This window comes from Prosopis cineraria, unplaced genomic scaffold (genome assembly GCF_029017545.1).
Source record: "Prosopis cineraria cultivar Desert tree isolate PC_DT_omini unplaced genomic scaffold, ASM2901754v1 PC8, whole genome shotgun sequence".
Classification (NCBI taxonomy): Eukaryota; Viridiplantae; Streptophyta; class Magnoliopsida; order Fabales; family Fabaceae; genus Prosopis; species Prosopis cineraria.
In genome coordinates this window covers 23,969,509-23,982,055 of record NW_026555339.1, presented here as the reverse complement: position 1 = coordinate 23,982,055, position 12,547 = coordinate 23,969,509, and the positions used below count along the sequence as shown (strand labels likewise).

The 12,547-nt window shown below is 32.5% G+C and overlaps 1 protein-coding gene across 7 annotated transcripts; it reads left to right on the top strand.

The window, feature by feature from the left end:
- Positions 1 to 482: 482 nt before the first annotated feature.
- Positions 483 to 10,588, top strand: LOC129318881 (TMV resistance protein N-like). 7 transcript variants are annotated; one of them, XM_054963863.1, is made up of 10 exons: positions 483 to 654; positions 2,056 to 2,580; positions 4,128 to 5,229; positions 5,329 to 5,631; positions 5,747 to 6,724; positions 6,807 to 6,866; positions 7,068 to 7,631; positions 8,075 to 9,071; positions 9,193 to 9,304; positions 10,310 to 10,588. In XM_054963863.1, exons 2-7 carry the CDS (start codon positions 2,072 to 2,074, stop codon positions 7,563 to 7,565), a joined length of 3,450 nt encoding a protein of 1,149 aa, XP_054819838.1. In that variant the 5' UTR covers positions 483 to 654; positions 2,056 to 2,071; the 3' UTR covers positions 7,566 to 7,631; positions 8,075 to 9,071; positions 9,193 to 9,304; positions 10,310 to 10,588. The 7 variants fall into 7 exon arrangements, with proteins under 7 accessions (XP_054819838.1, XP_054819837.1, XP_054819836.1 ...); XM_054963862.1 differs by having other exon boundaries at positions 6,807 to 6,908; positions 8,075 to 8,591; XM_054963861.1 differs by having other exon boundaries at positions 6,807 to 6,908.
- Positions 10,589 to 12,547: the final 1,959 nt, after the last annotated feature.

The window sequence follows — 12,547 nt, the reverse complement described above, 5'->3', positions numbered from 1 at the left end:
GAGGAAATAAACTGAATTGTCCAACAAAATTTCCCGACAGGAGGGTCCATCATGTAGAAGAATGTGTTCTGTATTACAAAATCAAAATATAAGGGGAAGGGATTCTGAATAATTAAAAGTTCCACGTCCCATGATTCTTCATTAAAATATTTCATCTTTCCTTGGTACTTTGGCGTCAATATCTTCGTAAGTGAAAAGCATAAAAATGACCTTCAAGTAAATATTAATTTAACTTTAATTTATAAATTTTAGTTTTGTAAATTTAATCCAAATACACCTAAAAAAAAAAAAGACTTGACCTCACACCCACTGCTTCATATATATTCATATTAAAATGTTATATAACGACATTTACCGAAAGAAATATTATAGAGTTACAGACAGCTGGATGGCAATCAAAGGTATACGTACGCCATTTTGCTTTGTCCCTTTACAAACTGAAAGTTCTGCGAAGAGGGACACAGTCATGCGGTTTAGGATGGGACTGACTTGGACGACGACGACCACCTGGGGCTGAGTCTTATATATGCCATAGCTTGGAGCTTCATATACAAACACACACGCGCACTAGCCTCGTGGATTTTGCAGATCATCAGAGACTGAAGACTAAACACAACACTTATTAGCCTCAACTTTATTTGATTCATCCTTCAGGTTCCTTTTTTAGATCTATTCTATGAAATCATTATTTTTCTGTTTAGATCCATCTGTCAAATTATCTATTCCTGAAGAGTGTTTCTTGTGGGATCGAACAGATTCTTGAATACGCTACTGCTTGTTGAAGTTTCTGTTATTTTGTTTTCTAATTCTTAAGTCAAATTGATTTCATTATGTTTTGCCTTGGAACTGTGTGATGGATCTGGGTAGATTTGTTGACAAAACCAATCTAGGCCAACATGAAGAGATCAAAACCAATTATAAATAAGTTTTTTTTTTGACAAACTAATTGGGTTGATTCGATTTAAGTTTTTGTCTTTTGAAACTTCAACCAAACCAACCCAAGCTTTATTATATCTATTGTATACATTTTTATAATTTTTTCTAAATTCTTTTCTCTTTTCCAAATTTATTATCTTAAACCACTAATCAAAAATATGTTACAATGAGTTAAATGTTATGTATAATTTTTTATGATAACTTTTAATTTTATAATCAAGTTAAGGATAGCATATTATTTTTAAATAGTTAAACGTGCTAAATAATTGTAAAAAAAATACTCTTTTGTTCTCAAGAGATTATTTTCATTCAAAATCAGTACTATTTAATATTTAAAAATTAATAGTAAATGTTCATATATATATATATATATTATGAAATATATCTAAAAAACTTAAACTTAATCCAAACTGAACCAAATCACTTAAAAACTGAACTATCCCAATTATAAGAAAAAAATCAATTGGATCCCAAGCTTTCGTGAATTAGTTGGTATGTTCAATTTTGGTTTTTTCTACCAAAACTGAACCTCTGGCCACTCTTAGGACTGCAGATCCAAACACTTCTTGCAAAACAATTAAAATTGGAATAAATGATTCAAGGTACTGTTAGGCATATCATCATTATTTATTTATTTATTTTACTTTTTTATGGATATCTCATGCATCTTTTTACACAGTACTAGCAACATTAACATCATTCGCAGTCCAATTGCCTCTTACATTATATAAATGTGTGTGTGTGTATATAAAGATTTGCTTATCATAAATACGCATATTCTACTTCCATTTACTTTATTTATCTAGAGTGAATTAATCGTGCCGTAGGAGTGAAGCTTGAAGTCTATAGTGTTTTTTCCCTCAGTAAAATGGATTATTTGCTGGTTTGTGTCCTGGGACTTTTTGTGTGATCTGCTGAAGATTTTGCTTCGAAACTGAAATAGACGTGAAAATTTGTACGTTATGGGATATTTACAAAAATTTATACACTTTCTTTCATCTTCAGTATCCCTTACTGACTCTTACGGGGGAAAAAATCTTATAAAAAAAAATTATCCCTTACTTTGTGTGTGTATTCTTTTTCATTTTGTATTTTTCAAAATTTTGCACTTCGGCTCAGATTCCGAATCCTTGCAATGGCGCTTGATGCTGATGGAGTTGGGTGGTCTTCAAGCTCTTGTGGATCAAATAAGAGATGGAAATATGATGTGTTCATGAGTTTTCGAGGTGAAGATACTCGCACAAGCTTTACTGATCATTTGCATGATGCTTTAATACGCCAAGGATTAAGAACTTTCAGGGATGAAGAAGGACTTGAAAGGGGACAATATATTAACCCAAGTTTACTTCAAGCAATTGAAGAATCTCGTTCTGCAATTGTTGTGCTCTCCCCAGGATATGCTTCTTCAACATGGTGTTTGGATGAGCTCCAAAAGATCCTTCATTCAAAAAAAGAGTTGGGTCTTCAAGTATTTCCAATCTTTTACTGTGTAGATCCATCTGATGTGAGGAAACAAAAGGGAAATTTTGCAGAAGCATTCATGAAACATGAAGGAAGATTTACGCAAGACAATATGAAGGTGCAAATATGGAGGGAGGCTTTAGAAGAAGTTGCTAGCATATCTGGTTGGGATTCCCGAAATAAGTAATTTCTACTTCTCTCTTAGTAATTATTATCATTATTATTACTACTACTACTACTACTATTATTATTTGGGTGAAAAATAAGAGTGTGGATATTCAAAATAAACTATAATATATAACCACATCAAGTTTTATTCAATTTTTTTTGGGAGTTACTTGAAGCTTTCACTAAATTAATGCAGTGTAAAGTTAATTTAAGTGGTCGACTTATCGGTCTGTGTTTTGAAATTTCATTATTAATTAATAAATATTAATATTGTTTTTTTAATAGTGGAAAAGTAAGCTTAGATTCGAACTTTTAAGCCGATATTGTATTTTTCTGTAAAATTCTAAATAAAATAAAAATACTACTCAAAATTCAAATAATACAACTTATTAAAAAAAAATCTCAAACAATAATGTGTTAATTAAATTACTTCAATGTCTAGGAGTCAGCAAAGTATGTACACACATATATAATTTTGACAAGTGTCTTCCATATTCCCATTACTATAATCTATATATATATATATATATCGTCAAACAGTCTTGACAACCCTGTTGAAGTCTTCCAAATCAACACATCCCCATTGATGCATCTTTAACCTAATAGCTTAATTCAATTTAGTGAAGTATAGCTACGAGGCCAAATAGGATATGAGGAAGGAATTTTATAAACCTATCTTTAATCCTTCCAGTTCTATTTATAAAGAAGAGAAAAAATATACTTTTTAGTCTTATCTATAAGGCATATTATTGACTTTTAATTACAAATTTTTCTTTTTGCCACTCATTAAATGTTAGTGAAAGAAAGTAAATTATTAAACTACTTATATTTAATATATAGGAGCCAAGTTAAGAACTAACTAAAATTTTTAGAGAGAATTAATAAGTTTTAATGTTTCTTTAGTTCTACTGAAAACATGTTAGAAATAACTTATAAATGATACCAAGGATAATAGTTTGAAATCAACTAGAGTATCCATGGCTTATGATTGGTATGACTTCCTATATATTTTAATTGATGAGTCTTAGAAATGAGGAAAATAATTGTAAGTTGAAAACTATAACTAAGTTAAATTAGATTTTGTTCTTTTATACAAAAATTAAAAACACAACTATTTAACATTGAAATACATTAACTTAATAATTATGATAAAGGAAATGTTGGCACATCGAAATATTCTCATTAATTGTAAATTAAATACTAGATTTCAAAAAGGGCATGATGCCGATGCTTAGACATAGAGATTTTGCTTTTTTTTTTTAATATCAAGAAATTCAAATTGATGTGAATATTCTAGAAGCTACGTTCAGCTTTTCTATGAATAAAACTATATATCGTTTATTCTTTTTTTTAATTAAGATATATCGCTTATTCTTACTACGTTAAATTCAGTTTCACAGTAAATTTAAAATTGTTACATTTGTGGTCATGTTTTCTTTATAACTCACATTAACTATGTATAGTGTTTATGCGTGATAATTTATAATTCAATTGACTTAAAGAATCATGCTGTTTTTAGCTAAAAGAAAGATCATGCTGTAATTTTATTTTTCTATATGTAGGCATGAAACAAAATTCATTGAAACCATTGCTAAAGAAATTATGTCTAAGTTACTTGATGACTCGCCATCTGACCTTAGTGTATTAGTTGGAATTGAATCAAAATTAGATGAGTTGGAGTCAGTCATAGCAAGTGATTCAAAGGGAGTTCGATCTATAGGAATTTGGGGAACAGGAGGCTTAGGAAAAACTACTCTTGCAAGAGCTTTTTACGAGCGAAAATGCAAAGACTTTGAAGTTTGTTGCTTTCTTCATAATATCAGAGAGGTATTTGAAAAAGGTGGTTTAATTTCATTGCAAAGAAAACTTCTTTTTTCTTTGAATAAGAGAAGTGTAGAAGTGGATGATTGTTATGAAGGAATGAAGTTGATAAAAAACATGGTGGGAGATAGAAAAATTCTACTAGTCCTTGATGATGTGAGTAAGATAAGCCAACTTGAATATTTGGCTCGAGAGCAAGGATGGTTTGGCAATGGGAGTAGAATATTAATAACAACAAGAGATATGCATTTGTTATCATCATATGATGTATCTACTCAGTATAACATCAAATTCTTGAGTGACGACCAGTCCCTTCAACTTTTCCGTCAAAATGCTTTTAAAGGAAAAAATCAACCAAATGAAGGTTACTTAAAGCTTTCTAAAAATGTGATAAAGTATGCTGGAGGCCTTCCTTTGGCTCTCAAAGTGTTAGGTTCATTTCTTTGTGGAAGAACTATAGAGGAATGGAAGGATGCACTTGCCAAGTTCAAGAAGGTTCCTCCAAAGGACATGCTGAAGATACTTGAAGTGAGTTTTGACGGATTAGATGATAAGGAGAAGACTATATTCTTGGATGTTGCTTGCTTTTTCAATGGGATGGCCAAAGATTATGTCATTCAAATTTTAGAAACATTTGATGAAGACCTTCACCCAAAATTTGGAATAAAGGTTCTTACTGAGAAATCACTGCTAGTAATTAATCACGAAGGGCATTTGTGGGTGCATGATATTCTTCAAGATATGGGTAAATATATTGTTCTTCAAGAATCACCTAATGACGCTAGTAAGCGTTCTAGGACATTGTCTTTGAAGGATGCCAATGATATCCTAAAAAGAAATAAGGTAACACAGCTTAAGTTCTTGTGATTGTATGTGCACTCTTTATTTAATATTTCATTTAATGAATTTTATACATTATTAACTTGACTTATTATTTTACAGGGTACAAGAGCAATTCGAGGTATTGCTCTAACATTAGAAAAATCATTTGATGCACTTTGGGATCCTAAAGCCTTCTCAAAGATGAGTAATCTCAAGTTACTTACCATTTCAAGTTCCTCATCACATGTTTCTCGTTGCCAATTGAATCTTCCTGGTGGACTTAAATCTCTTCCCAATGAATTGAGAGTTTTTGAATGGGAGGGGTATCCTTTTGATTATCTGCCCAGACATACTCAACTTGATAAACTTGTTCATCTAAAAATGCAACATAGCAAGTTAAAACAACTTTGGAGAGGCACACAGGTAATTATGGTCCTTCCATTTTAATTGCTTGTCCATAATGTAATACACTTATTAGTATAAATAGATTTTGGTTTTGACGGCTTACTATTTTCTTGTTTCCTTTTTTCTTTTCAAGTCTCTACAAAGGCTGATGTCCATTGATTTATCTCATTCAAAATACCTCATCAAAACTCCAGATTTTGATAGAATTCCTAATCTTGAGATATTGATTCTAGAAGGGTGTTCTAACCTTGTTGAAATTCACCAGTCTCTTGGGCAACACAAGAATCTTGTCACTGTTAATTTGAAAGGCTGCACAAAAGTTAAATCCCTTACAAGAAAATTTGAGATGGATTGCTTACAGACTTTTGTTCTATCCGGTTGTTTAAAAATTAGAAAACTTCCTGAGTTTGGAAAGGATATGAAATGTCTCTCTAAGCTTAATTTAGAGGGCACTGCTATATCCAAACTACCTGAATCACTGGGCAATTTGATTGATCTTGCTGAACTAAATTTGTCAGGTTGCAAAAATCTGGCTTGCCTTTCGAATAATGTTTGCAAAAATAAGATTATCACAATTTCTGGTTCGTCAAAGCTTTCAAGGATGCCAGAGGATTTGAATGAAAATGGGGCTTTGGAAGTGCTTGATGTGGGTCATCAAATTTCTAAAGAGGCACAATCAATTTGTGAATACAATGGTCGAGCACATTCTTCAATGTCATGGAGTAGCTTCTCCCTTCTCAGGAAGGCATTTGGGCTTCAAAGGCCTTCAAGGTCAATAAATCTTTTCTTGTCCCCTTCTTTATCATGCTTGAGCGAATTAAATTTAGGTTATTGTAATCTCTATGATGGATCACTTCCTGATGACATTAGCCGCTTTACATCATTGGCATCATTAAATTTAAGTGGAAACAATTTCATTGACTTACCATCTGGCCTCATTTCCAATCTTTCGAAGCTTCGATGTATTGGTCTCGTTGATTGCCCAATGCTTAAGTCCTTGCCACAACTTCCGTCAAATCTGTCAGTTATTTGGGCAAATGGTTGTCCATCAATGGAACATTACATATTTTCGCAGAAGCTATGGGAGTTCATTGAATCATTCCAATCTCAGGTTTATTTTATTTTTCTTCACTTGTTCTTTCACATTATTAATCATTATACTTCTTTAATATAGCCAATTTTTCCCCTTATAGGTTCATAATATCAGTGACGTCTTAATATTTGATCAATCTGATGGATATAAATGTTTCCTTGTAAGTATGGGGTCTGGAATTATTACACGGGATTCACAAATTGTGAGTTTTTTCATTTTTAATTGCATGAGTTTCTATTTTTTTTTTTTGGACATTGAATATTCATATATATATATATATATATATTTGATCTGTATATATTTTCCATTTCTTACGCATTAATTATTATACTTCTAAGACTTACTATTTGTTTTGTCACAGCCTGACTTCTTCGTGCAACCCGTTCGCCAATTAAAGATTCCTGGTAGTGAAGTGCCGTCATGGTTTCATAATCAAGACTACTTTTGTGAGAAAGAATTCAATGATCCAAATGTGTCATTCATAGTAAGCATACCTGATCATTGTCGAAGAAGTGAATGGTGGGGCATAGCCACATGCTTAGTGATAGAAAACGATTTGGCATATGACGAAGAGTGTGATATTGTTTGGTGGACTTTCAAATTTCTTAATGATGAATTTCCAAATACGTATGGTTTCTCTATCATTGTGTTACAGGCAAATTGGAGTCATCAACTCTGTATTATATATATTCGTTGTTCCTCTTTAGTTGTAAACAAACTTCAAATGGTATTTTCTACTGTAAATCCATTTGAAATTGATGAGTCACCGAAGTCTAAAGTAAGGAAGTGTGGGTGGCGTGTGGTGTGTAAAGAAGATGTTGAAACATGGAATGAGGGCTGTAGTAGCATCAATGATTGAATCAAAGTTAGCCCAAAATGCCAAGCCACCTAACAAAGTGCATAAAATAAGAACAAATGCTTCAAGGTACGTATGACAAACGTTTTTATTTTAATTGTAAGTTTATATTTTATATTATTCCGTGTTTGATGGCTATTTAAATCTTTATTTAATGTATAAATTTAATCTAATCTTTAATTCATATAAGTATTATATTTCCTCAATTTTTTGTTCCAATCGGCATTGTTTATTTGTAGTATTGGATTTGTTTTCATATCTTACAAAATTTTTCTTATTTTTCGTGTGTTGTTTTAGTGATACTTGTTTGACATAATTTAGTTTCAGTAGTCTATCAAATGCCAAATTTGATCTTATGTGCAATCACATGTTTAAAGGAGCTAGATGTAGGATTTGTGACGGATACTTTTTGAAAAAAAAACTCAAAAATTTATGTTATTATTATTATTGTTGGTAAATGTCAAATATTAAGCTAGTACTGTTTAAAACAAGAAAGTGTGGTTGTTGTGCAGCGATGTCAAAAGATGGCAAAAACCAAGATATGAAGTTGAAGTTCATTCTAACAATTTAAACAATCCTAATGAAGTTGAGAATAAAGATGGCTGTAGCTGTTTGATGGATCCCATGGCATGGATGATATGGTGTCAATAACAACGAAGCTTGAGGATGGTAATCATGAATATGGTGGCATGAAAGGAGCCTAAGGCAAGGAGCAAGGAGCGCAATACTTCCAATCCAACGTGTCTAAAGACCCTTTACAACATATTGGAAGTTCAATGATAAGAACCCGAACTAAAGTCATGAAGCAAGCTTTGTTTAGTCTTGTGCAAGAAGTCCAAGAGTTTGGAGAGCATTGGGCTACTCCTCTCAAGCCCAAAGGAGAGCATCTATATGTATATAATATGCTTAAGATCCAAATCCATAAAGAGTCAAGCTCAAGAGATGCAAACCTTAGCCCAACGTAAGAAATACTAAAAGTTGAGTCTCTTGCGAGCAAGGAGGCATGAAACCCTAGTGAAGAAGTCAAAGGTGGCATGATTTTAAATCATCTATGATCCCTTGATTGTCTCCTAAACTGTTTCCTATTTCAATGGTCCTTTGATTTGACTCCCTTTCTTAAAGAGCAAGATTAATCTTTGTTTCCTATTTTGAGTCTAGTCAAAGATTAGGATTAATTATATTATTAATTTATAAGTTTTGTAATCCTATAATTTTAGGATCCTCCTAAATTATATGGCTGGAGATTTTCTCATTATTTTATATTATTTCTCTTTTTAGTATTAGGAAATTAGGGTTTTAATTTTAGGAAATAGTTTTCTCTATGAGCCTATATAAATTAGGCATGCTCCCTCTTGTAAAGAAAAAGAGAAGTTGAATGAAATTATTCATTTTAAAATTTATAACTCTTGTGAGCCTTAGGGCTTTGTGGTGGCATCCAGTGTGAAAAACAGATGTGATCAAGAGCGTGATCAACTCTTGTAGTGTCTTCGAAGGTTGAGATTCCTAGAGGTAGGTACTCTAGAGGATCTTATCCTTGATCATTATCCCATTATTTATTTCCTTTCTTTCTTTATTTTCGTCATAAATTTCACCCCATTCTTTTTGCTCTTGTGTTTGTGTTGTGTTTCAGGGTTCTATCTCTAAACTAGCACGATTCTACTTCCGCATCCCCTATCATTGTTGGGAGTGGATTTCAAATTTTTGGCATTCCATTGAGCATCTCTCTCGGACTTGATGTTAAGGTATATTAATTTGCTTAGTCTCTGTTTCTAGGTACATGTTTCGTTTGTTTCAGCATTCTTGCTTAAATCTCTTATGTCTACTGAATCATTTTACAAAACCATAGCAAGTAGACTTCCAAAAGATGATGCACAGACAGAATTTCATTGTTATGAGCACTTCTTAAAAGTGTTTGGATTGAATATCGTTCTTTTCATTGTTAACTCTCAACTCTTGTTATTTGCATATTTTCTTGCTAATAAATTGTTTATAATTAGGCTTGTTTTAAATATTAAAAAGCCTTGATAGAATACACACACATACCCACACACACACATAACTGCTATACATACCTCTCTATACAGAAGTCTATAATTGACTAATTTCTGCATAATTTTTTATAAAATTTGATATTACTTAAACCTCTCCGTTATAGGTTGTGTACATGAGTTAAATCTGCTAATGTGTGTTAAAATTTAATACAACTTTGCTAATTCTGTTGCTGACTTGGTAGAATTTCAATTAGTTAGACATTATATGAGTAAAATGGCTAGTAACCTTTATGATTATCTACCCTAGCTATCTTGTCTTCTTCTTTTTGAGGCATCATCCATTATGTATTTAAGGACTTTTATTTAATGTCTTGCTTTGTCTTCTACTCATTTTTTTATACAACTCATCATGATTTTAACAAGTCAACTCAAGAAGCAGTGGAGTTCATGTATATGTTAGCCACCGTTTAAGTCCTTAGAATCATATTTAAAATATATAGATACTAATGTTGTACAGAGATAAAACTTAATAGATTCGAAGCAATGAAAATAAAATAAAGGGACCAACACCAAAACACACTAAAAGTAAAGGAACCAATAATTAATTTTTCCTAACATATACACACGCACGCACGCACAATTGCTATACATACCTCTGTACACAAGTTGATACTATATGTATAGTTGACTGATTAATTTCTGCATAATTTTTTTATTTTTGGTAAAAATTGATATTTCTTTAACTTTTTTTTATAGGTTGTGTACAGGAGTCAGGGGAACTGGGAATTTTCTAAGAGACATTCAAGAAGCAAGAGCTAGATACAAGCTAAGAGCTTATCTAGTTTCCTCTATTCTCCCATCCTTAAATTGATATGAGAGTGGCTAATAAACTTGTTCATTTGTATTGTTAAGAACCCTATTGTATGAATTTGAGCTTGTATCCTATTGTTTTTTTTTTTTTTTTTTTGCCTTAGCGATTTCTAAGGCGTATGCTTTGTCAGTTCTTTTCTTCAAGCCTTCTTCTTGCGTGGCTGTCACAACCAACAAAATTGATTTGATATTCTATTTGAATATGAAAAAGGGATTGTGAAATCAGATTTTGAATTGTATCGTGCGGGTTTTATGTACTTACATTCTCATGTTTGGAGCTAAGGTATACAAATTTGAGGCCCATGTTTGTTCCAGGTACATGTTCTGTTTCTTTTAATTAAACATAAGGTTTCAAAATAAGAAAAATTTGTAATATATGCATACCAGGGGAAGGAGATAATTTATATTTTGAAAACAGACAAAATAACCTTGTAATCTGAGTATCACTTAATGGGAGGGGAAGAGTAACTTACCCTTACATAAAACATATACAAAACAAATTTAAAACTTCAGTTATAGGTAAAACGTATTTTATAAATAGTTTTCAAAGGATTGGGAAATTAAATTTCCCACATATCGAACAGTATCTAATCATCTACCCTGTTCACTCATTAAGGAAAGCACCACTACCATTCAGATATTTAATCAATTAATTAAAATACACAATTCGCTTCTTAAAAGATGTGTCTCCTAATGCTTTAGTCCATGGATTTATTTCTGTAAACAAGTTCGTCCCTCAAATTTTTTAACTCATTACATTTCAATTTGTCTTTCTGTGGGACTATATAATTTAGGGACCAAATTGTAAATAGATTCAATCTCTTATCTGCAGAAATTGGACCAATATATATATCATTTAAGATGAATTGCATGAGGAAAAAAATTACCTTAAACTTTTTTTCACTGGCACATGGTTGATACAGGCAGCGATAAGATCTGAGGTTGTAGGATTCATAACCTTTGCTAAAGTTCCAAGGGGCCTTTTTTGTCATTTTTCTAAGACGTAACAACAACATTAAAGGCGGTAATTCTACTTGGATTATGGCTTTGATTCTTCAACCAGCTCGTGGTTGGTTGATACCCATGATCCCCTAAGCAATTACTTTTCCAGTAATAAATACTACATTGAAGATCAAAGGACAAAATAAATCAGACAATGGGAAGCTCAAATGTAAGGATTTAGGAAATTAAAGTGAATAAAAAATATATATTTAGATAGTTCAAGTATATTCTTTCAAATTTTGGCGGGATTAATAATAGCTCAATGACAATTACTATCAGTGTTAATCTCTAGATTTTGGTTCGAATCCTCGAGGCCAATGGAGAGGTGTTATTTTGTTTTGATATTACTAAATTACTAAAATACCCTTATAGAAAACACTACTCCTATCGGATTTTTCTTCTCTCTCCATTTCTTCCCCCCCCCCCCCCCAACGTTTGTTGCTCTGCTGCGTCTTCAACCGAGAGAAAATTCCAGAAGTGGAGACTTGTTCTTTGTTCCTCCTCCCCATTTCCTTCGAATCAGCTGGAGATTTAGAGAAGCTTCAAATTCAAAACTCCTGCCACTTTCCGTCTTCCTTATTCTCCTTCCCCACTGTTCAGAGCCTTGAGTTCGCCGTCTTCCCTGTTTCTGCCGTCGTCCCCCCCCCCTTCTCTGTTCTGTCTCCTTTATTTGCGTCTGCGTCGTAGGTAGGGTGAGGAGCTAAGTCACTGGAGGATTTTAGTTGTGCGGCTATTAGAGGTTGCCATCGCCTCTTCTTTTCCTTCTCGGTCGCAGCTGCGCCAAAATCCTCTCCTCCCCCGTTCAACGCTGTGAATTTCTCTTCTCTTCTTCTCATTCCTGTCAATGGTGATTTTAAGGTGAAAACTTCAGTCCTTTCTCCTAGTTGCTGTATATGAGTGCTGACAGTTAAGTTTTGGAATTTCTTTTTCTTTTCAGTGGACCGTATGAAATATGGAAATAGGAATTGGGATTTCTTAGTGTTTGAAATTGATTTTTACTATTAACGAATACATATTTGGGAGACTGAATGATCAAAATGTCTTTATTGTAAAATTTTAAAAGTTGGAACAGATGAAGGAGGAGTTTGGTTTGAATCTAAGAATAAATGTATAAAAGGTGCT

Excerpts from the sequence above, each read along its gene's own strand:
- LOC129318881 (XM_054963862.1), top strand. The coding sequence starts at position 2,072 with ATGGCGCTTGATGCTGATGGAGTTGGGTGGTCTTCAAGCTCTTGTGGA. Across the intron at positions 5,230-5,328 it reads ATATCCTAAAAAGAAATAAG|GGTACAAGAGCAATTCGAGG; the intron begins GTAACACAGCTT and ends ATTATTTTACAG. Across the intron at positions 6,909-7,067 it reads TTACACGGGATTCACAAATT|CCTGACTTCTTCGTGCAACC; the intron begins GTGAGTTTTTTC and ends GTTTTGTCACAG.